This window comes from Delphinus delphis, chromosome 1, assembly GCF_949987515.2.
Source record: "Delphinus delphis chromosome 1, mDelDel1.2, whole genome shotgun sequence".
Taxonomy (NCBI): Eukaryota; Metazoa; Chordata; class Mammalia; order Artiodactyla; family Delphinidae; genus Delphinus; species Delphinus delphis.
The window spans coordinates 28,888,357-28,906,665 of record NC_082683.1 but is presented as its reverse complement, the minus strand read 5'-3'; the positions used below and the strand labels follow the sequence as shown (position 1 = coordinate 28,906,665).

General features: G+C 48.1%; 1 protein-coding gene across 5 annotated transcripts in view; it reads left to right on the top strand.

Annotated features, from left to right (window-relative positions):
* The window catches only part of OSCP1 (organic solute carrier partner 1), a 29,751-nt gene extending 11,669 nt beyond the window's left edge, over positions 1-18,082 (top strand). For 2 of the 5 annotated variants that reach the window (XM_060003774.1, XM_060003767.1), the window contains 8 exons: positions 1,865-2,032; positions 2,547-2,627; positions 9,642-9,745; positions 10,202-10,330; positions 10,869-10,938; positions 12,771-12,910; positions 13,828-13,891; positions 14,132-15,825. In XM_060003774.1, coding sequence (XP_059859757.1) covers positions 1,865-2,032; positions 2,547-2,627; positions 9,642-9,745; positions 10,202-10,330; positions 10,869-10,938; positions 12,771-12,910; positions 13,828-13,891; positions 14,132-14,248 — 873 coding nt within the window. In that variant the 3' untranslated portion in view covers positions 14,249-15,825. Of the gene's footprint in view, positions 1-1,864; positions 2,033-2,546; positions 2,628-9,641; positions 9,746-10,201; positions 10,331-10,868; positions 10,939-12,770; positions 12,911-13,827; positions 13,892-14,131; positions 15,826-17,950 lie in introns of those variants that run through there. The other 3 variants (XR_009518273.1, XM_060003780.1, XM_060003785.1) reach the window with 3 other exon arrangements.
* The last annotated feature ends 227 nt before the right edge of the window (positions 18,083-18,309 follow it).

Below are 18,309 nucleotides of genomic sequence, written 5' to 3'. Positions count from 1 at the left end.
AAATTAGGCAAGCTTCTTCATTTTTAAACTTGGGATAATACGTACCTCATAGAGTTCTTGTGAAATTAAAGGGGATCAGTTGAGGCCATGCATATCCACGTGCTCGCACAGCACCCAGGTGGCTGTAGTTTAATTCCCAAGCCCACCTCAGATGTGTCCATACCTTCTCTCCCAAACTCCCCTGCCTCCGTCGTAGCATCATGTATCTCCCAGGCACTAAGTTGGAAATGCCGTGGTCCTTTTGGACAGCCCTCAGATCGTCTCCCAAATCCAGTCAGGCGAGCACCATGTACTGACGCTTTCCTCCTGAGGGTCACATGCTCTTCTTTTCCCTTCCTTATCCATCCCCACCATCTTTATTCCAGGCCTTCCATCTGGGTCACTCCAACAAAATTTTTTTCATTCATACAGTCAGTAGATGTTATTGCCACCCTCTTAGGAGCCAGGCACCAGCTAATCCTCCCTACTCCAGTCTCTCCCTTCTCTCGCATCTCATCATGGCCAGAGTCACCAGTCTCACTTAATTACTACTTTTATCACATCAGCACAGAGCATTTCAGTAGCCCCCTAATTCCTACCACATCTAGTCTAAATTATCTTGTCCATCTTTCTAAAACCTCTAACATTCCAACCTTGCCGTACCCACCTTTATTTCCCACCACCCCGAACACAAACCATCCCCTCCAGTCAGGCTGCTCTACTCTTTCTCCCAGGAAAATAGCATGGCTATGGCTGCCTCCGGACCCTCACGCATGCTGTTCCCCTCCACTAGAATGCCCTTCCCCTCCCTCAGCCAGCTGGAACCTTGCCTTGAGTCTGTAGCAGGCCCAGTTCTTCCACAAAGCCTATCGTGACCACTTTGGTCCTCACCAGTGTCTCACCTCTGGTCTTCACGGGTGGTCATACCATACTTGGGGCTTGTTGATTTCTTACTAAGTTTCATTTTTCATCTCAGTCGTGGAACTTCATTCTTGCCACTTTCACATGTGTTTTCTCATTTACTCCTCTCAGCTGTTCTGTTGGGAAATTAGGGAGTATTTTTTTTTAATATTTATTTATTTATTTGGCTGTATCAGGTCTTAGTTGCGGCATGTAGGATCTTCTTTGCAGCACGCGGGCTTCTCTGTAGTTGTGGCTCTAGAGCACATGAACTCAGCAGTTGCGGTGGCTCCAGAGCGTGCAGGCTCAGTAGTTGCAGTGTCTGGGCTCTCTGGTTGTGGCATGCAGGCTCCAGAGCGCACGGGCTCAGTAGTTGTGGCACACAGGCTCAGTAGTTGTGGCGCACGGACTCTCTAGTTGTGGCACATGGGCTCTAGAGTGCACGGACTCAGTAGATCTGGTGTGCAGGCTTAGTTGCCCCGTGGCATGTGGGATCTTAGTTCCCCAACCAGGGATCAAACCCGTGTCCCCTGCATTGGACTCCAGGGGAGTCCCAGGAATATTTTTTACGCATGAGAAAACGCAGGCTTAGAGAGGCGAAGAGACTTGGCCAGGGCCATCCAACAAGTCAGCAGCAAGGAGGGCTTGAATTTGGGTTTTCATTCTCCACGTCCAGCACCTTGTCCAGGGCCCCCCAGCTGCCCATACTGTTTCACGTGTGGTCCATCAACAATACATGTAAGCTGGCCAGAAATCCTGGTTTGCCCAGGAATATCCTGGTTTACTCCTGTTGTCCCAGCTTAATTATTACTATCACCCCTTTTTACTTCAACAGTGTCTTGGTTTGAGTGATGACTAGATATGGTCACTGAGCTGCATGATAAGCCCAGAATTGGTTTCCGGTAAGTGCCGCCTGAATCATCGTTTGAGGTTCTGATGTCTGCCTTTATGGTCCTATTTCTTTTATTCATGTATGGGTTGGCAGCTCTATGACCTGATGACAATGGCTTTCAAATATCAAGTATTGCTGTGTCCTCGTCCCAAGGATGTGTTGCTGGTCACTTTCAATCATTTAGATGCCATCAAGGGATTCATCCGAGACTCCCCAACCATCCTGCATCAAGTGGATGAGACTTTCCAGCAGCTGACTGAAGTAAGCGTATCGTCAGTTTATCACCTCTCAGCCCCAATACTCGTTCTCATTCCTCTGTTAAGGACAGGCAGATTCTATGACAAAGAGAACAGGGTGAGGAATGACAAAACCTGCCTCTCCCAGAAAACTCTCAAAATCTACAGGTATCCGTTTTGGAAACACAAGAGACATTATCATCTTATACCCTCTCACTGTTGCCTTCATAATTGGGGAAGCAATGATACAGAGCATAGCTGTTCTCCCCTAACTTTTCTGAAAGGGAGTTGGTGGTGGATGTTCTATAGAATCTTGGGGAACAGGGGAGGTAAAGTGCACGCTGCTCAGTGTGCCACCGTGGGGCTTGTCCCTCAGGCGAGGGTGCAGTGCTGGCCCTCCTGCCCCGCCTGCCCAGCAGCTGAGTCCTCTCCTTGCTCTCTGGCTCCCATCCCTGGGCACCCACCCCCGCCCCCCGCCTGTCCGCACTTTCCATCTCACTTCTGAAAGTGGAATGCCTCTATCTGCTTTGCCTACGCAGATATACGGGGGTCTCTCTGCAGGGGAGTTCCAGCTGATCCGGCAGACGCTCCTTATCTTCTTCCAGGACCTGCACATCAGGGTGAGTGAGTGGGCGTCCTGGGAGCACCCTGCCGCTGCTGTCCTGGGGAGACAGGGTGCAAGTCTTCAGGGCAGATAAGGCTGGGATTCTGCCCAGTTAGCAACATCCTCAGTGTTTGGCTCCATGCTCATAGCAAATCTCAGCAGTTTTTCAACGGACCAAGGAAGACAGTGATGCCACCATTCCCTCCCAGTTACCTTATGTGTTTCTTTAAAATGTGGCTTCTTCCCTTGCTTTCCCAGGCCACCAGCCTGATCTCAATTCCAAAACCTTTTCTCAAGCCTTTATCATCTTGACTTCTCCAGTGTCTGAGCTGTCAGGAGGCTGCCCTCCTGCTGCATGAAACTGTCGCCTTTCATGGAGTTTCCTGGCACCATACCGTCCTGACCTTCCCTTACCTCTCCCATCTCTCTGTCTTTCACTCTTTCCTCCCCCTCCTCCTGTCTCCAAACCTTCCCCCTTCTGCCTCTACCCACCCCCTGCTCGTGAGGAATCGCTTTCCTCCCCACTTTGGCTGCCAACTGACCCTTCCACCTATGACTCCTACATCTAACCTCTACCCAACCCTTGCCCTAGCCCTGCCGTCCAGACCCACATCTCCACCCACTTGGGGAGACACTCTCCCATGCCCACAACCTAATGTCTGTAGCTAAACTAGTCTCCACAATTCAAGTCCTGCCCAACTTCCGGTTTCTTTTCAGGGCGCCACCATTCCCTCACTCACTCGGCTCAGAACCAGAGCATCACACCTTTGATTTCCCTTCTCTGATCTTCTAATTGCTTCTATGGCCCATCGAGTCTGCCTTTTCACTCTCCACGCCCTCCTTTCCATTCCTGTCGCCACCAGCCCAGCTCAGGCCTTCATACTTCTTGTTGGCTCTCGCCTCCCAGTTGACCCTGCCTCCTCCAGACAGTTCTACACCCTAACTTTGAAAAACACATTTCTGAGCTTCTGAATTTGGGGCCCGTCTCTCTGGCACAGGACTTTGTTCCTTCCCAGAATTTAACACGCTGGTATGGGAGGGTGGGTGATACAGCAAAATGAGCCCAGGCTCGGGAGTCAGGCACTCCTGTGCTTGAGTCCCACCTACAGCGCAGCTCCATGACCTTGGGCAAATTACTTCCCTGGCGCCTTAGTTTCGTCATCTGAAAAGTGGAAATGATAGTACCTAATTTAGGGTTTTTCAGGAGGATTAAGTGAACCATCACATGTAATATATATGTATTTGCTTGTATATATATGTATACACTATAGAATGCTTCTGGAAGGATGTACAGGAAACTGGTCACAGTGGTTGGCTCCTGGGAGTGGGGAACTACATGGAGAACAGGGATACAAGAGAAACTGACTTTCCCTCGTGTACCCTTTGAACTTTTTTTTTTTTTTTTGGCCGTGCCACGCGGCTTGTGGGATCTTAGTTCCCCGGCCAGGGATCGAACCTGTGCCCCCTGCATTGGAAGCACAGAGTTCTAACCACTGGACCGCCAGGGAATTCCCACCCTTTGAACCTTTTAAATTTTGTATATGTGCATGTGTAACATATTCACAAAATAAAATTCAAAAAAAGAAGAAATAGAATATGCTTAGAACCTGATTGTTATTTCCCTCCTGTGGACAGGGAAAGACAAATAGATTTCAACGCTGAGGCCAATTTTATTTTTAACCCCCATGAATAATTTCATCTGCTATGGATGGAGCAATAACAACATCAATATAAATTAAGATCTGTAATCGTCACCAATTAAAATTAAAAATATGAAAGTACAAATAAGATTAAGTTTCACATTGCTTTAAATATTAAAAACTCTGCATCATATGTTGTCAAGACTGCATATTTGGACATTAGTTTATGGACTGTAGTAATATAAGCAGCCTATTGATTTCTCAGTTCTGGCAAGATAAAATTCGTTATGATAAAAAGACTTTCCTAATAATAAGTCTCTAAAAAATCATTAAAATATATTAAACCACAAAATACATTAAGCTTTAATTGCTAAATGGGCAGGCAATGAAACATCAGGATGTTCATCAAGAGAAATCGGAATCACATATCCTGACGTTACTCAGCCACTGGTCTGTAACATCCGGCTGCTTTTCCAAATCTGGTCTTTAATGGTATTTCTGCTCAGCTGCAAGTTATGATTGCCTATACAGATTCTCTCTGTGCTCAAAACAACCTTCATGGCTTTTAGATTTTGTTAGCAAAACTAACTAAATCAAGAAAACACAGCTCCGAAAACTCCCTTGCTCATTGTTTAACCAAAGCAAATGCAAGACTCCTCACCCTCATGTCCAAAGCTTTCTGTGATATCACAAAACAACGTGAAGTGGCCTGACCTGTGCCCCAGGCCCCAGAGGCTGCACGAAGACCGATTCCATTTGGAGTCGTGAGCAATTATGTACAACCATCTCCAGTCCCAACCCCCTTCAGCTCTCCAGAGCCCCTCCAGAGTTGCCTCCTAAAAGGTGGGCCCTCAGGTCACCCACCCCGTTCCGAATGCTCCTTCCCACACGTGCGTCTTCTATCGTGGACTTTCTTCCTGCACTCCCCCTCTTCCAGTTGTTGGAAAACATAACTCCATCTTCGCCTCTTCATAGCATGGTCCTTACACCTCCACTCCATTATCCACTCCACTTGGAAACAGTTCATCCCTGGAAAACTAGTCCGTCTAACAAATACACCAGGCAGTTTTCAGTCCTGAGATACAGAAGTGAACGAGGCAGAGGCCCTGCCCTGAGGAGGTTCCGTGCTAGTAGGTAGAGACAAGGGGGACACGTAAATCGTGTTATGGCTCTGATAACTCTTAGGAAGGTGGCCATATACAGTAAAGTTATAGAAGGCAACTGGGACAGGATGTTGCCTTAGACCAGCACTGTCCAACAGAGCTTCCTGTCGGTGATGGAAATGTTCTGTATCTGTGCTATCCAATATGAGAGCCACTAGCCACATGTGGTTGTTGAGTACTTGAAATATAGCTAGTTCGACAGAGAAACTGAATTACTGATTTAATTTAAATTTAAATAGTCATGCTTAACTGGTAGCTACCATTACTGGACGGTACATCCGTAGACGATAGAGGCAAGGACAGCCTTTCTGAGGACAGATATTTCAGTTGAGAGTGTAATAACAAAGATCTCAGGGGAGAGCATCTAACCTGAAGGGACAGCTGGTTCAAACGCCATTAGGTAGGAAAAAGCATGATATGCTCCTTGGACAGAGCGAAAGCCAATGAGGATGGAGCATATCTAGGCAGGGGTGATACTTAAAATAAAGTTAACCACCTGTGCAGCATGGGCACTAACTAATCAGAAGAGATGCCAGTCATGAATAAACTGGTACCTACCTACCAGTTGACTTAGCTTTAGACCCTAGTAAAGGAGTTTATTATAAGAGTAAAACAGAGGTCTGGAGCATCTTAAGGTGAGTGGTAACATGACTTGTGTCTGGAAGATGAATTAAATGGGACAAGGGTACAGGTAGGACAGCGGTTACAAAATCTAGGTAAAAATGAAAGCACTGGGATTAGGTGCCAGCAGTGGAGACACATATGGAATATACCTTCGGGGCAGGGCCAGTAAGATTTACTGAGAGATTAGATGTGGGGAATGAGGGGAAGAAGAAGAAAGAGAAACTCCTAAGTGGCTGGTGCCGTTTTCTGAGTGGGGGAAGGGCTGAAGGGAAGTGTATTTGAGTAGAAAAAATAATCAATTCTATTTAAATTGGATTTGCTCTCCCAGTAGCAGAGTCAAGTAGGTAGTTGAATACCTAATCCTGGAGCTCAGAGGAGAGCGCCAAGCTGGAGACGTAAATGTGGGAATCCTCAGCGTACAGCAGAGAGACGGTGTGCGAAGTCTTCTGGCCACCTGAAGGAGGCCGGTCATTCTCCCTCATCCACAGGCAGGATGTGAGAAGCAGAGTCAGTCATTCTGCCAGCTTCTCCCCCTCACCTTCCGATCATTATTTTCCTGCCCTCACAAACTTAGCCCTCCTCTTGTAAGGCCAGTCCAGCAACCATTACACCATCCAAAGCCCTGCACTCATCCCTCACTGCTGAAACCGACTGCCAAGCCACTCACCCACATTCACCAAGCATTTACATCCCTGGCTCACTTCCTCTTGGCCACCTGACTCCTACCATCGTCCTGTGGAATGTGGGTGCTCATGGAGATGTCTCATCCAGCACTCCAGCCCCACAGCTCCGTGACCTTCATTCCCTCTTTCCATAGGAAACGTGGGTCCTGGCTTCAGGACCTCATCAGAGAAGGGCAAGTGCACTAAGTACCTTGGGTATGTTTGGTTCTGACCCAGAAGAGTGTGAAGAGAGAGGACACAACGTGGGCCATGGCCACCTCTACCCAAGAGCATCAGGGAGTCTTCATAGAGGATCCAATAGCTTTTAAAAGAAATAGGTTTGGGGGCCCTGGCAGTCCAATGGTTAGGACTCCATGCTTCCACTGCAGTGGGCTCGGATTTGATCCCTGGTCGGGGAACTAAGATCCCACAAGCCATGTGGTGTGGCCACAAAAAGAAAGAACAAAAGAAAAGAAATAGGTTTTCACCAGGACCATGGGAAAACAGGAGGAGGGGTTAAGAGGACACCATCTCAGTAAAGGCACAGGCATGTAACCACCTGGTGTAATTGGCGCGGGGGGCCGGCTGCAAGCAATCGAGTATGGCGAGAACACAGGGTTCAGGGAGGAGCGTGGCTGCGGAGAGGAGCAAGGGTCAACTGGACATTATCTGCCAGGCAGCAGAGAGCCAGCGAAGCAGGAGAGGGACACGGTCAGATAGGAGTTTAGAAGAGTCTCTCTAACAGCAAAGTGGAGGATGGATGAAACACAGAGGAGAGCGGAGGCAGGGAGACCAGTGTGGAGGCCAGGCTGGAGGTGATGAAGGTCTGCACTAGGGAGCAGGGTAGAGAGGAGGGGCCAGACACAGAAGTGATCACCAGGTGGGCAGGGCTTGGCGACTGAAGGGCCATGGGAAGGTGGTGGGCAGGGAACTCAGACTGCTGACTTGGTGACCTGATGGTGTCATTCACTGGGATCAGGTTAGGGAAGACAGCTTGAGCCCTGTTCTGAGCAGGGTGAATTGGAGGTGCATCCCATGGAACCCATAGGTGGACACGTTTAATAGGCAATGGGGTAGATGGGTCAGATGCCCGGGGGGGAAGACGGAGTGGAAGCTCCAGATCTGGGAGCCATCAGCGCAGAGGTGAATACTGGCACGTGGGTGTAGATGAGATCACCTCGGAATAAAAAGGGTGGAGCGAGAGGAACAGGGCACGGGAGAGTCACCCCTACAGCTGAGGGCCAGCAGAGGGGCTGGGCAAGCAGGCAGACCCCAAAGTCCCATCCAGCCAAGGACAGATTCTCAGGTCAACACACTTAAATTTGTACATTTCAGATCTATGATATAGTCAACCCTGTTAGAATTAGCTAACAGAGAGTCCAGTACCTACATATGGTCTCACTTCTCTCTCAAAATTTTCCTTCTCCATGCTTATATTCATATCCCTTGGTCACAGAATCTCAAGGTTGAGAATTCCTTAAAGCCAAACCTTCCAACCAACCCAGTGTACACATTTTCCCCAAAACATGCCTTGTGCCTGCCCATCTCTGCTTCTGAAGTGTCTTCACACCCACCTTCCTCCTCCAGGCCCAGCTCCAAACCCGCAGTTGCACCTACCCACCCCCTCTGCCTGTGGTCATTCTCCTCAGTGGGCTCATCTGCATATTCCATTCAGCGTATCGTGTTTTATAGTGTCGTCGTTTTTCCATTCTATGCTGTGCCCTGTGCCCAATTAGACTGTGATACTGAGAATATTAGTTAGCTCTTATTGAGCACTTACTATGTGTCAGGCTCTGTGATGAGTGCTTTTTGTTCATCATCTGACATAGTGGTCAACTAACCCATTGAATAGGTTCTGTTATTATCCCCAGTTTACCAAAGAGAAAGGTGGTGTAACTTACCAAAAAACCCCGAGCCAAGGAGAGGCCCAGCTGAGCTGTGAGCCTGGGCAGTCTAACGTCGGCAGGCCCGACCGCCAGCATACAAATCCTTACCACTTGGCGCTTTCACTGCCTTGCATGCAACAGATGTTTATTCTTGATGATATTACTAATGTAATCTTGTAGAATTTTAGAGTTTCAAGGGACCTTCAAATGTATCTCACTTTACAGATGAGGAAGCTAAGCTCCAATAAAACTGATTTATTTATTTATTCATTTATTTTTTGGCGGTGCTGCACAGCTTGCGGGATCTTAGTTCCCCGACCACGGATTGAACCCAGGCCACAGCAGTGAAAGCACCGAGTCCTAACCACTGGACAGCCAGGGAAGTCCCCAATAAAATTGATTAACTGCTACAATCTTGATGGGATTTAACCTGCCCAAGACCTGAATACAGAGCGCACAAAGCAAGGGGTAGAAGTAAGCATCACGTGGGGTTTTCAGGCACAGAGGAGACCTTCAGACTCTAATGCCAGCTGGATCCACCGGTCCAGCACATAGCTGAGAGCTTGGCGTCAGAAACACCAGGGCTTGAATCCTCAGCCCTGCCCCTTATGAGCTGGCTGGCCTAGAGGAAGTGTCTTAACCTCTGAGCCACCAATTCCTCATCTGTAAAACGGAGATAATGAGGTTCTTATAGCTCAAGCCTCACAGCTGTATGGAAAGTTTGCAAGGAACCAAGGAATGGGTGTGGAATTTGGAGTCAACCTTGGTTTTGAATCCTGGTCCTGTCTCTTTTTGTTCTCTTTGGGCGAGTCATTTCACTCTGTGAACCTCAGCCTCCTCATTAAGGCAGGGGGGTAGCACTACTCACCTGGAAGATTTGATGTGTGGCGCCAAAGAAGTTCTGTGTAAAAACACTACACCTCTGCAGGTGTTAGTTACGGTGAGTTTTTCTCTCTCAGGTAGCATTCTTAAGCCATTACACACTTTCCATCCTCAGAATGCATATGTCTATGGAAATATACCAAGAAAAATGACAATAAGTATTTTTTTTCCAGGTGTCCATATTTCTAAAGGACAAAGTTCAGAATTCCAACGGTCGCTTTGTGTTGCCAGTGTCTGGGCCTCTTCCCTGGGGAACCAAAGTTCCCGGACTCATCAGGTAAATTCTCAACAGTAATTGTCAGACCAATGTTTGGGGTGCTGGGAAACCAGTATGTGGGCCACCACGTAGAATGTAGCCCTGCTGGGGCCCCTCCTTTTCTTCAGTTGAGCACAGCAGTGAGGAGGTGAGGTTTAATCCCAGCTTGTCACCTCGCAGACACTTGAAACAAACCACCCAGTTCTCCAGGGTTTATTTCTTCATCTATTGAACGTTTACTGTGAGGATGAATAAGATAATACTGTAATGCTCCAAAGTGCTACACAGCACCCGGCACATAACATGTACTCAATAAATATTATTATTATTAGTATATTACTATCATTATATCAACCAGCATCTTTTTCTTGAAGCAGTGCGTGAATTCCCTTTGGTCCCATAGTACTAAGATTAAAGAAGCCTCCGGGACTCTCCAAGCTTGGAGAACACGTCATCACGTCCTATTTTGTATTGTAGGACGTTCAACAACAAAGGCGAAGAAGTGAGGAAGGTAGAATTCAAGCACGGCGGGAGCTATGTCGCTGCCCCCAAAGAAGGGTCTTTTGAACTCTATGGAGACCGAGTCCTGAAACTGGGAACTAATATGTAAGCAAATTCCTCCTTCCCCAAATGAATTCAAGTCCAACGGAGGTCCCTTCACTTAAAAAACCAGCTTGACTTCTGCTGTGAAAATCCCTGCTGACAATTGGAGGAATTTCCCCTTAGATATACAGCATGCAGAGCCCCGATGTTTCCAAAGGGCACCTCAGATTTCCCAACGTAAGGTAACTTAACAAGTTGAAAAGATAAATAATGTTAAATAGCCATGCAAGAGAGCTAGCCAAAACCTTTGTTGCAGTGGCGATCCAAAAGGGCCTGGCCTTCACGTACCGATCATGTTTTTTCAGTGATACACATTATTTTGCCAGAGAAAAAATTTCCACACAGCTTCCCAGATATTTTGTTTGGGGAAGAAGCAAAATTTGAGTGGTTGACACCCACTTAGTTGTATTCTGTATTCCCAGCACCTTTCTGGACACTTTTTAATGCCTCAAAATAAAAATTATGCACTATATTTACGAGTTAGAAGGAAGTCAGGGTAAAAGGGCTGGACAATGTTTTTGTGGTTTTCTGTTGCCACCAGGTACAGTGTGAACCGGCCCGTGGAAACCCATATGTCTGGAGCATCAGAGAACTTAGCTGCACAGACACAGGTAAGCTTCTGCCTCCCTTGTTTACCTTCATAGCTTATTTCTAGATACAAGGGTCTGGACGGGGAGAGAGAGGGATCTCTAGATTTCAGAGCTGGCCAACATTTCCCTCATTGTTTGCAATCTTCTCCAGTACACAGGTTTTTTGTTTTTAAATTGTATTTGTTTATTTATTTATTTATGGCTGCGTTGGGTCTTCATTGCTGTGCACGGGCTTTCTCTAGTTGCAGCGAGCGGGGGCTACTCTTCATTGAGGCGCATGGGCTTCTCATTGCGGTGGCTTCTCTTGTTGTGGAGCACGGGCTCTAGGCACATGGACTTCAGTAGCTGCGGCACGTGGGCTCAGTAGTTGTGGCTCACGGGCTCTAGAGCGCAGGCTCAGTAGTTGTGGCGCACGGGCTTAGTTGCTCCGCAGCATGTGGGATCTTCCTGGACCAGGGCTCAAACCCGTGTCCCCTGCATTGGCAGGCGGATTCTTAACCACTGTACCACCAGGGAAGTCCCCATCACACAGGTTTTTAATTACAGTTTCTCATGGAGACTTCCAGTGATCTGCCTAATTAGGTAATTTTAAACTTGGCTCCCACCATAATTAAGCAGGAACCACACACCAGGACATGTGAAATAGCATTGTACCGGTGTCACGAGGTCTGTGGTTGCTGAGTTTAGCACTTGTGTGTATTCTGATCCTTAAAACATCCCTTTTCAATGCTTTCCTGTGTAATGATGTGGAAGCTAAGTTGAAAATGGGGTTTTTGCTTCTCTGAATTCTGTTGTACAAATTTTCACTGAACTAGCTACCAGCTAGCTATAGGACAAATCATGGAATATTCAGTCATTCTGTAAACATTTACTGAACTACGTCTATGGGCTGGGTTCCCAGGACACAGAGCTGGCTTAGATGTGGTCCCATCCTGAAGGGGCTTATAAAGACGGTGATGGAACAAATAACTACAACACGGCGGAAGACGAAAGACGCTCGCTGAGCATTCTGAGTAAAGAGCTGTGTCAGAACACATGTCCTGTGGAGGGGGGGCGGGGAGCGGGGGACAGGGAACAAGAAGGCTTTTCAGCGGAGGAGACATTCAAGCGAGGCTGTAGAGTGAAGAAGATACTAAATAGCCCAGAGGGAGAAACAGGCATACAAACCCAGGTGACAGCATGAGCAAAGGTACCCAGAGGCACAGTGCTGGGGGAAGCGGGGAGGCAGCGTCTCTCCCACATGGCTAGATCATAACGTGATAGCAGCAGTGGTCAGAGATTCGCCTGGGCAGGAACATGGGGCCTGATTCAAGAGGCAAAGCAGCGAAAGGCTGGGTTAGAGAGAGCCGGTTAGGAGGAGGGGGGAAGGCTGCAGTGGGACCAGGCAGTGTGAGTGGAAGCCACAGGACGGAAGGGATTCGGTGGGGGGACGGGGGGAGGGACTGTGCACGGGCACCACCTGAGCGCAGTGTGGTCACTCCCGTGGAATGAGTGCCCTTGGACCTGGAGCCTCCTACTTGTAAAGGCTGGGGGAACTAGATTGCCTGAAGGAGAAGCAACGTTCTCCTTCAAGGAGGAAGGTAATTTGAGGAGAATGGGGGTCCCTGGGGCCTTCCCCTCATCTTGAGAATCTCTGGTTTGTGCCTTGTTAGAGTGCCTCTGCCTCTGACAGAGGTTATTTCTCTCTTGGTTAAGCCTGTTTTCTATGTTTCATTTGGACCCAGTCCTTCCCAGAAGTAATTTAAACTGTTATCGTTTTGCCTTGTTATATAATACCACCCCAGGGCTCTGGGGTCTCAGCAGAAAATGTGATCTCCTTCATGTGGCTAAAAATCATGAAATTGTTCCTGCAGGAAAGCATTGCTCCAAACCCTCTTGCTAAAGAAGAGCTGAATCTCTTGGCCAGGCTGATAGGAGGCATGGAGATTAAGAAACCCAGTGGCCCTGAGCCAGGATTCCGGTTGAATCTCTTCACCACTGACGAAGAGGAAGAGTATGTTTTCAGCCTGTTTCTTTAAAGACCTATATAAAAATCCTAAGTGTGATAAGAACCGAAAAATGACTGTTATAAACCAATGACACTTATAAACACAGATGTAAAGACCACAAATGAAATCCCAGCAAACTCAATAACCTAGTTAAAGAAGAATCCACCAGTATTAAATAGCCTGAACTTTGTGGATTCATTCAAAAAACAGTTCTAATGTTTCATTTAGCAAAGTACAACTCAATGAGAGAATTGGAAGTCAAGATAATCACGTTAACAAAAGACTGGTAAACCGGAAGGAGGTCGGAGCATGATATCTTTGGGATCAGTCTCCCCCAGAACCAATAGTGGTGGCAATTCACTGAGACTGACACAGCACTTTACAGTTTACAGAGCACCTCTGCCTTCGTGATCTCATGTGATGCTCCTCACAACCAAATGTTTGGGATGGGGGTTGCCTTCTATTTCCCTCTCCCCTGAAGTGGCAGGTGCTGTGGTACGTGTGGGGACCCGCAGATGGAGCGGAAGACCTGGGACCTGTCCTCAGGCACCCCCAGTGTCGTAGGAGCACGAACACGTGCACAAGTCACTCGAGCGCCATGTCATAAACACTCCAGTGGGGGACACGGCGACTGACTTTGCGCCCGCGGATTGAAGGAGTTGGCAACCGAGCTGGGTCTTGGAGTTTGCCAAGCAGAGGAAGGGGAAAAACGTTCTTGGCAGTAGTACGTGCAAAGGCACAGAGACATAAAAGGACTTCTTGGAGTGTAGGGTGCACTGGTTGGGGACAGGGTAGAAAGTGGAATGGAAAGGGCAGAAGCTGAGGCAGAAAAAATAGGTTGCCAAATTATCAAGGGCCAGTTTGCCACACTAGCAGGGAGAAAACCCTAACCTTTGACCCATTTCTCTACCATCTTGTGCAGACAGGCAGCGCTAACCAGGCCAGAAGAGTTATTCTATGAAGTTATCAACATCCAAGCTACTCAGGTGTGTGCAGGAGATTACACAAGTCAAATCTTATTCCCCTCCTCATCTTATAATAACATTGAACTTCAAAGGCCCTCCCTTCTCCTCTCTAATCCGCACGTAATGTAGTCCCTATTCTGACAAACAGGTGAGGAACTGAAATGCGTCACAGTGGTGGGAAAATTAACTACCAACTGCACAAAGAGGCCATGGTGCCCACACATCCTCCTCATTCCCTTCCACCTCTCATTTCTCTCACAGGACCAGCAGACGAACGAAGAGCTGGCTCGGATCATGGGGGAGTTTGAGATCTTGGACCAGCCAAGGCGGAGCGCCAGCAAGGGCGATGACCTGCTTGCCATGATGGACGAGTTATAGCTGTGCTGGCCAGGCACGACCCTCCCCCTGCGGAGAGGCTGCTTGATGAGGACCCTGGGGGATGTCCCCAGGGAGCCAAATGATGCTGCTAGTTTTCTACTAAGTGAAGCCCTTCCTTACCTCTTGTTCCTGTTTATGTCCTAACGAACTGTGCGGGTCTCCCTCAGGGAGCACAGTCTCTGGAAGGCACACACACATTCATATTTTCAGCAAAATATATTCTGGCTTTTAAACTGGACCTTTCCCATGTTCTTGCTAGTTTTATGGCAATCAAAGCATCTGGAGCCACAGGGTCACGCCTGAGAGTCAGGAAGAGGGCGCTCCTGTTGCCGTTTTCATTACAGCTTTGCCCGGGGGACCTACCGCTCACAGATGCCCGTGAATCATCACAAAACTTCGGAGCTTTCCCGGATGTATTCTGCCTTGTGAGTTTGACGTAAGTGGAAAAGGCAGTTGCCTCAAGCAGTCGGGGCCCAGTTTATACAGCCCTCCTCTCCCTGGCACACTGCGAACTGTCACCTCAGAGGCAGAGGAAGCAAGGCCGTGACGGGGAAGCCTCAGGCAGGCCCCGCGCAGAGCGTGTGGGTGTCTGTGGTTCTCCGCACGTCTCTCTATCCATATGTAGTGTGGACTTATCCCATATGGAAATGTGTACCAAGGAAACAGTTGGCTTTTTAAGAATGATACGTCCTCCTTACCCCCAGAGTCTTCCTCTGCCACTTAGTGTTCTTGCCTTCTAAAGACACCCAGCATGATGTGTCATGACATGTGTCTCCTCTGCTTCGCCATTAGCGGCCAAGCAGAGCCTTCAGTTTGATGTACGGGAGGTGCACACGGTGTACCACTTTCCCATCCGTGCACCAGATGAGTGACTTAATTGGGCTCCATGAGAACTGTCTCAGGCCAGGGCTGCCCCGATTGCTTCAGGAAGGAGGGTCAGCCCTCCACCTCATATTCATCCTGAATTGAGTAACTAACTGGCTGGCTCGGGATCAGCCAATATCCAGAGGCCAAGGTACATTCAGTCCCGTGGAAGCAAATATCCAGGACGGCAGACGGTAGGAGAGAAACTGAGCTGAGCTGCTCGTTGCCTGAGATTGAGCCACAGCCGCCAGGACCACTCGGGACCCTGGCACCTCAGCAAGAGTTGAGGCGAACATATTTCTGGAATGCAAGGGTGCCTGTCCTTTAGCTTACCCAAGGCATAGGGTTTGAATACAGAAGGGTAAATCGCCCAATAAAGTTGCTTCCTACGCATGAGAGTGACTCTTTCTTACCCACCATAGCCCCCAAAAGGTCCGCTGAGGAGGAGAAGCACACCGTGCTGGGTAAGCTACTTCTTACAGGCTTACCAGGTGCCTTCAAACTGTTTTAGTCTCTTTTAAGCAATCTGGCCACCGGTTGGGGTGGCCTGACTGGATGACAAGTGAAGGGGGAAGGCTCTGTCTTAGGTCTGGCTGCCACCGCACTGCCACAAACCTGAACTTCACTGTCTGCTCCGAGCTTGTCCTGGGGCCTTGGAGGTGGGCCACGGGCTGCTGAGAAGCAGCCTCCTGCCTCCACCTATCCCAGAGCCGTGCTGATGATTTCAAACCTATCTGTTCTCTCAGTGAATAAACAAGATACAGGTCTCTGGTAAGGCAGCCTGGTGATGAGGCAGTCTTTGGGTTTCATGTCTCTAGACTTTGCACAAATGTTGAGAAAAACAAGTTTATCTGCATGGTGATTCAGGGTACCCAGAGAAAGCAGGGGAGTCGGGAGGGAGCAAAGGAAAGAGAAGGCAAGGATTACCCGGGCAAGAATGTGGCCTGAGTACTGACAAGGCATCATTGTTCATTTAACACCAGGCCACGGGGTCTGAGGGTGTCACACAACAGTGCCCAGTGCGCTCCGAGGGAAGGCACACCGTGGTCCCCATCCCTTCCCCGAATTCACCACGGCGTCTTAGGCAGTTACCCTCACCGAGCCTCAGTTCTCTCATCTGTAAGAAAGGAAAAGAACTAGTTCATTGACTCAAAGCCAGCTTGCCCCAGCTAAGTTGCTGAGTTTACAGATTCTTAGCCCCTGCCCCAGGTCGGGTCTGAGAACTGGAATTTTACCCCACGCCACACTCCCCCACCCCACTCCATGCTTTGGGAGTATATCTGCTCTCTTTCAGCAATTCTGTGACTTAACCTCTTCTCAACTAAGTTTTAAACTGTCCTGCTCTTGTTCTTATCATAGTGTTGGAAGGCCCCGTAGAACATGCAAGGCAAAGCACTAGAAAAGCCTTCCGAACAAAAGTACTTTAATGGCTCCCAGAAGAAAGATGCAATAAAAATTGAGAGTGAAGGGGAAGAAAAAAAGGAGAAAATGTATTTAACCCTTAGTTCTAGGATGAAAGTCATCCCATGCAGTCCACATAAGTATGTAACAATTTTAAAAGATAAACTCACTTTTTTCCTTTGATCCAGATCCTGGTAGGCGAGAAACAAATTCAAACATCATAACCAGATCCTGGAGATCCCCAAGTCTGAACAGGATCAGATTCCCTCATCCTCTTCCACCTGTTTTGTCACTCTGGTTTACATCCATGGAGACCAACTGAAGCCTCAGGAAACCACAGAAAGACAAATGAAAATCTTAGGGGGAAAAAAATATATATATTAGCATAATACCGAATCGTAAAGACCCAAATTAAAATCCAAAAACTGATACACTGTTTACCTCCCCCTTCCTCCCTTTGAATTATGCCCTGGAAAACTCCTCGTCAGCTGCCACATTCCTGGACAGCTGGCAGCAGAGGGAGTGAAAAGAAGTGTTTTCAAGGGACTGGGCTGGAGAACCCTCTTCACAGTTGAATCTTCCCTGCCCAGTTTCATGATTCAACCTGAAGCAAATTCTCAGATCACAGCCACCTCTTTCCAGATGAGAAGGTCAAGATGCGTTCGAAGGGCCGACAGAGATTATTCTGAATTACTTGATCCCCTTAACACCCCCCACCACCCCACATACACAATGCTGTGTTCTTTTTGTTTCCGGCCAGTCGCTCCTCTGATGTCAAAAATAACATTACCTTCTCTATTAGTTCCCAGAACCACAGGAAACCCCAGCTGCCTGAGGCCTAGCGAGGCCACACCACTAGGTGTGGCCTTTTTTTTTTTTTTTTTTAATTTCATTATGAAGGTGAAGGACCTGCCAGGTCATTAACACTAGTCCCAGTATCCTGGGAGAAAAATAAGAGGAAGAAAAGAAAAGTGACTTCTTGAAAGTCACAGAGACAGCTGAAATTACAATAAAGGAAGTTGTTTAAATTCCCATCTCTTACATAATTCATCCAAAACCACTGTCTATAAACTTCAAATATTGTGTCTTTATTTTAGGGATACTTGATCCATACAACTTTAAAACACACAAAGGATAAAATAAGTATTATAAACAAAGCTTTATAGAGCTCGGGGCAGACCCAAGACTCCTAAATCCTAGATGTGCACATTGGCTTCAGATCACTCCACCCTCCTGCTCTTTATAAAATTCCCCAGGGGCTGACTTTTTTTTCAAGTATTCAAGGGGAAGGTCAAGGATGATTGACTTGGGTTTTCTGGATATCCAGAAGGCCTCTCAGCTTCAGTTACAACTGAGAAGATAATACCTGTGTCAGATGCCCTCCCTCGCCTCTCCTCTCTACCTCACCACATCTTTTATCTCTTTTTCCCTACCCAGACCTCTTTCTGCACCTCAGAAGTTCACCAGGGACTTCCCTGGTGGTGCAGTGGTTAAGAATCCGCCTGCCACTGCAGGGGATACAGGTTCCATCCCTGGTCCGGGAAGATCCCACATGCCTCAGACCAGCTAAGCCTGTGCGCCACAATTACTGAGCCTGCGCTCTAGAGCCCACGAGCCACAACTACTGAGCCCGCGAGCCAAAACTACTGAAGCCCCCGTGCCCAGAGCCCGTGCCCTGCAACAAGAGAAACCACCGCCATGAGAAGCCTGCACACAGCAACGAAGAGTAGCCCCCGCTCGCCGCAACTGGAGAAAGCCCGTGTGCAGCAATGAAGACCCAACGCAGTCAATAATTA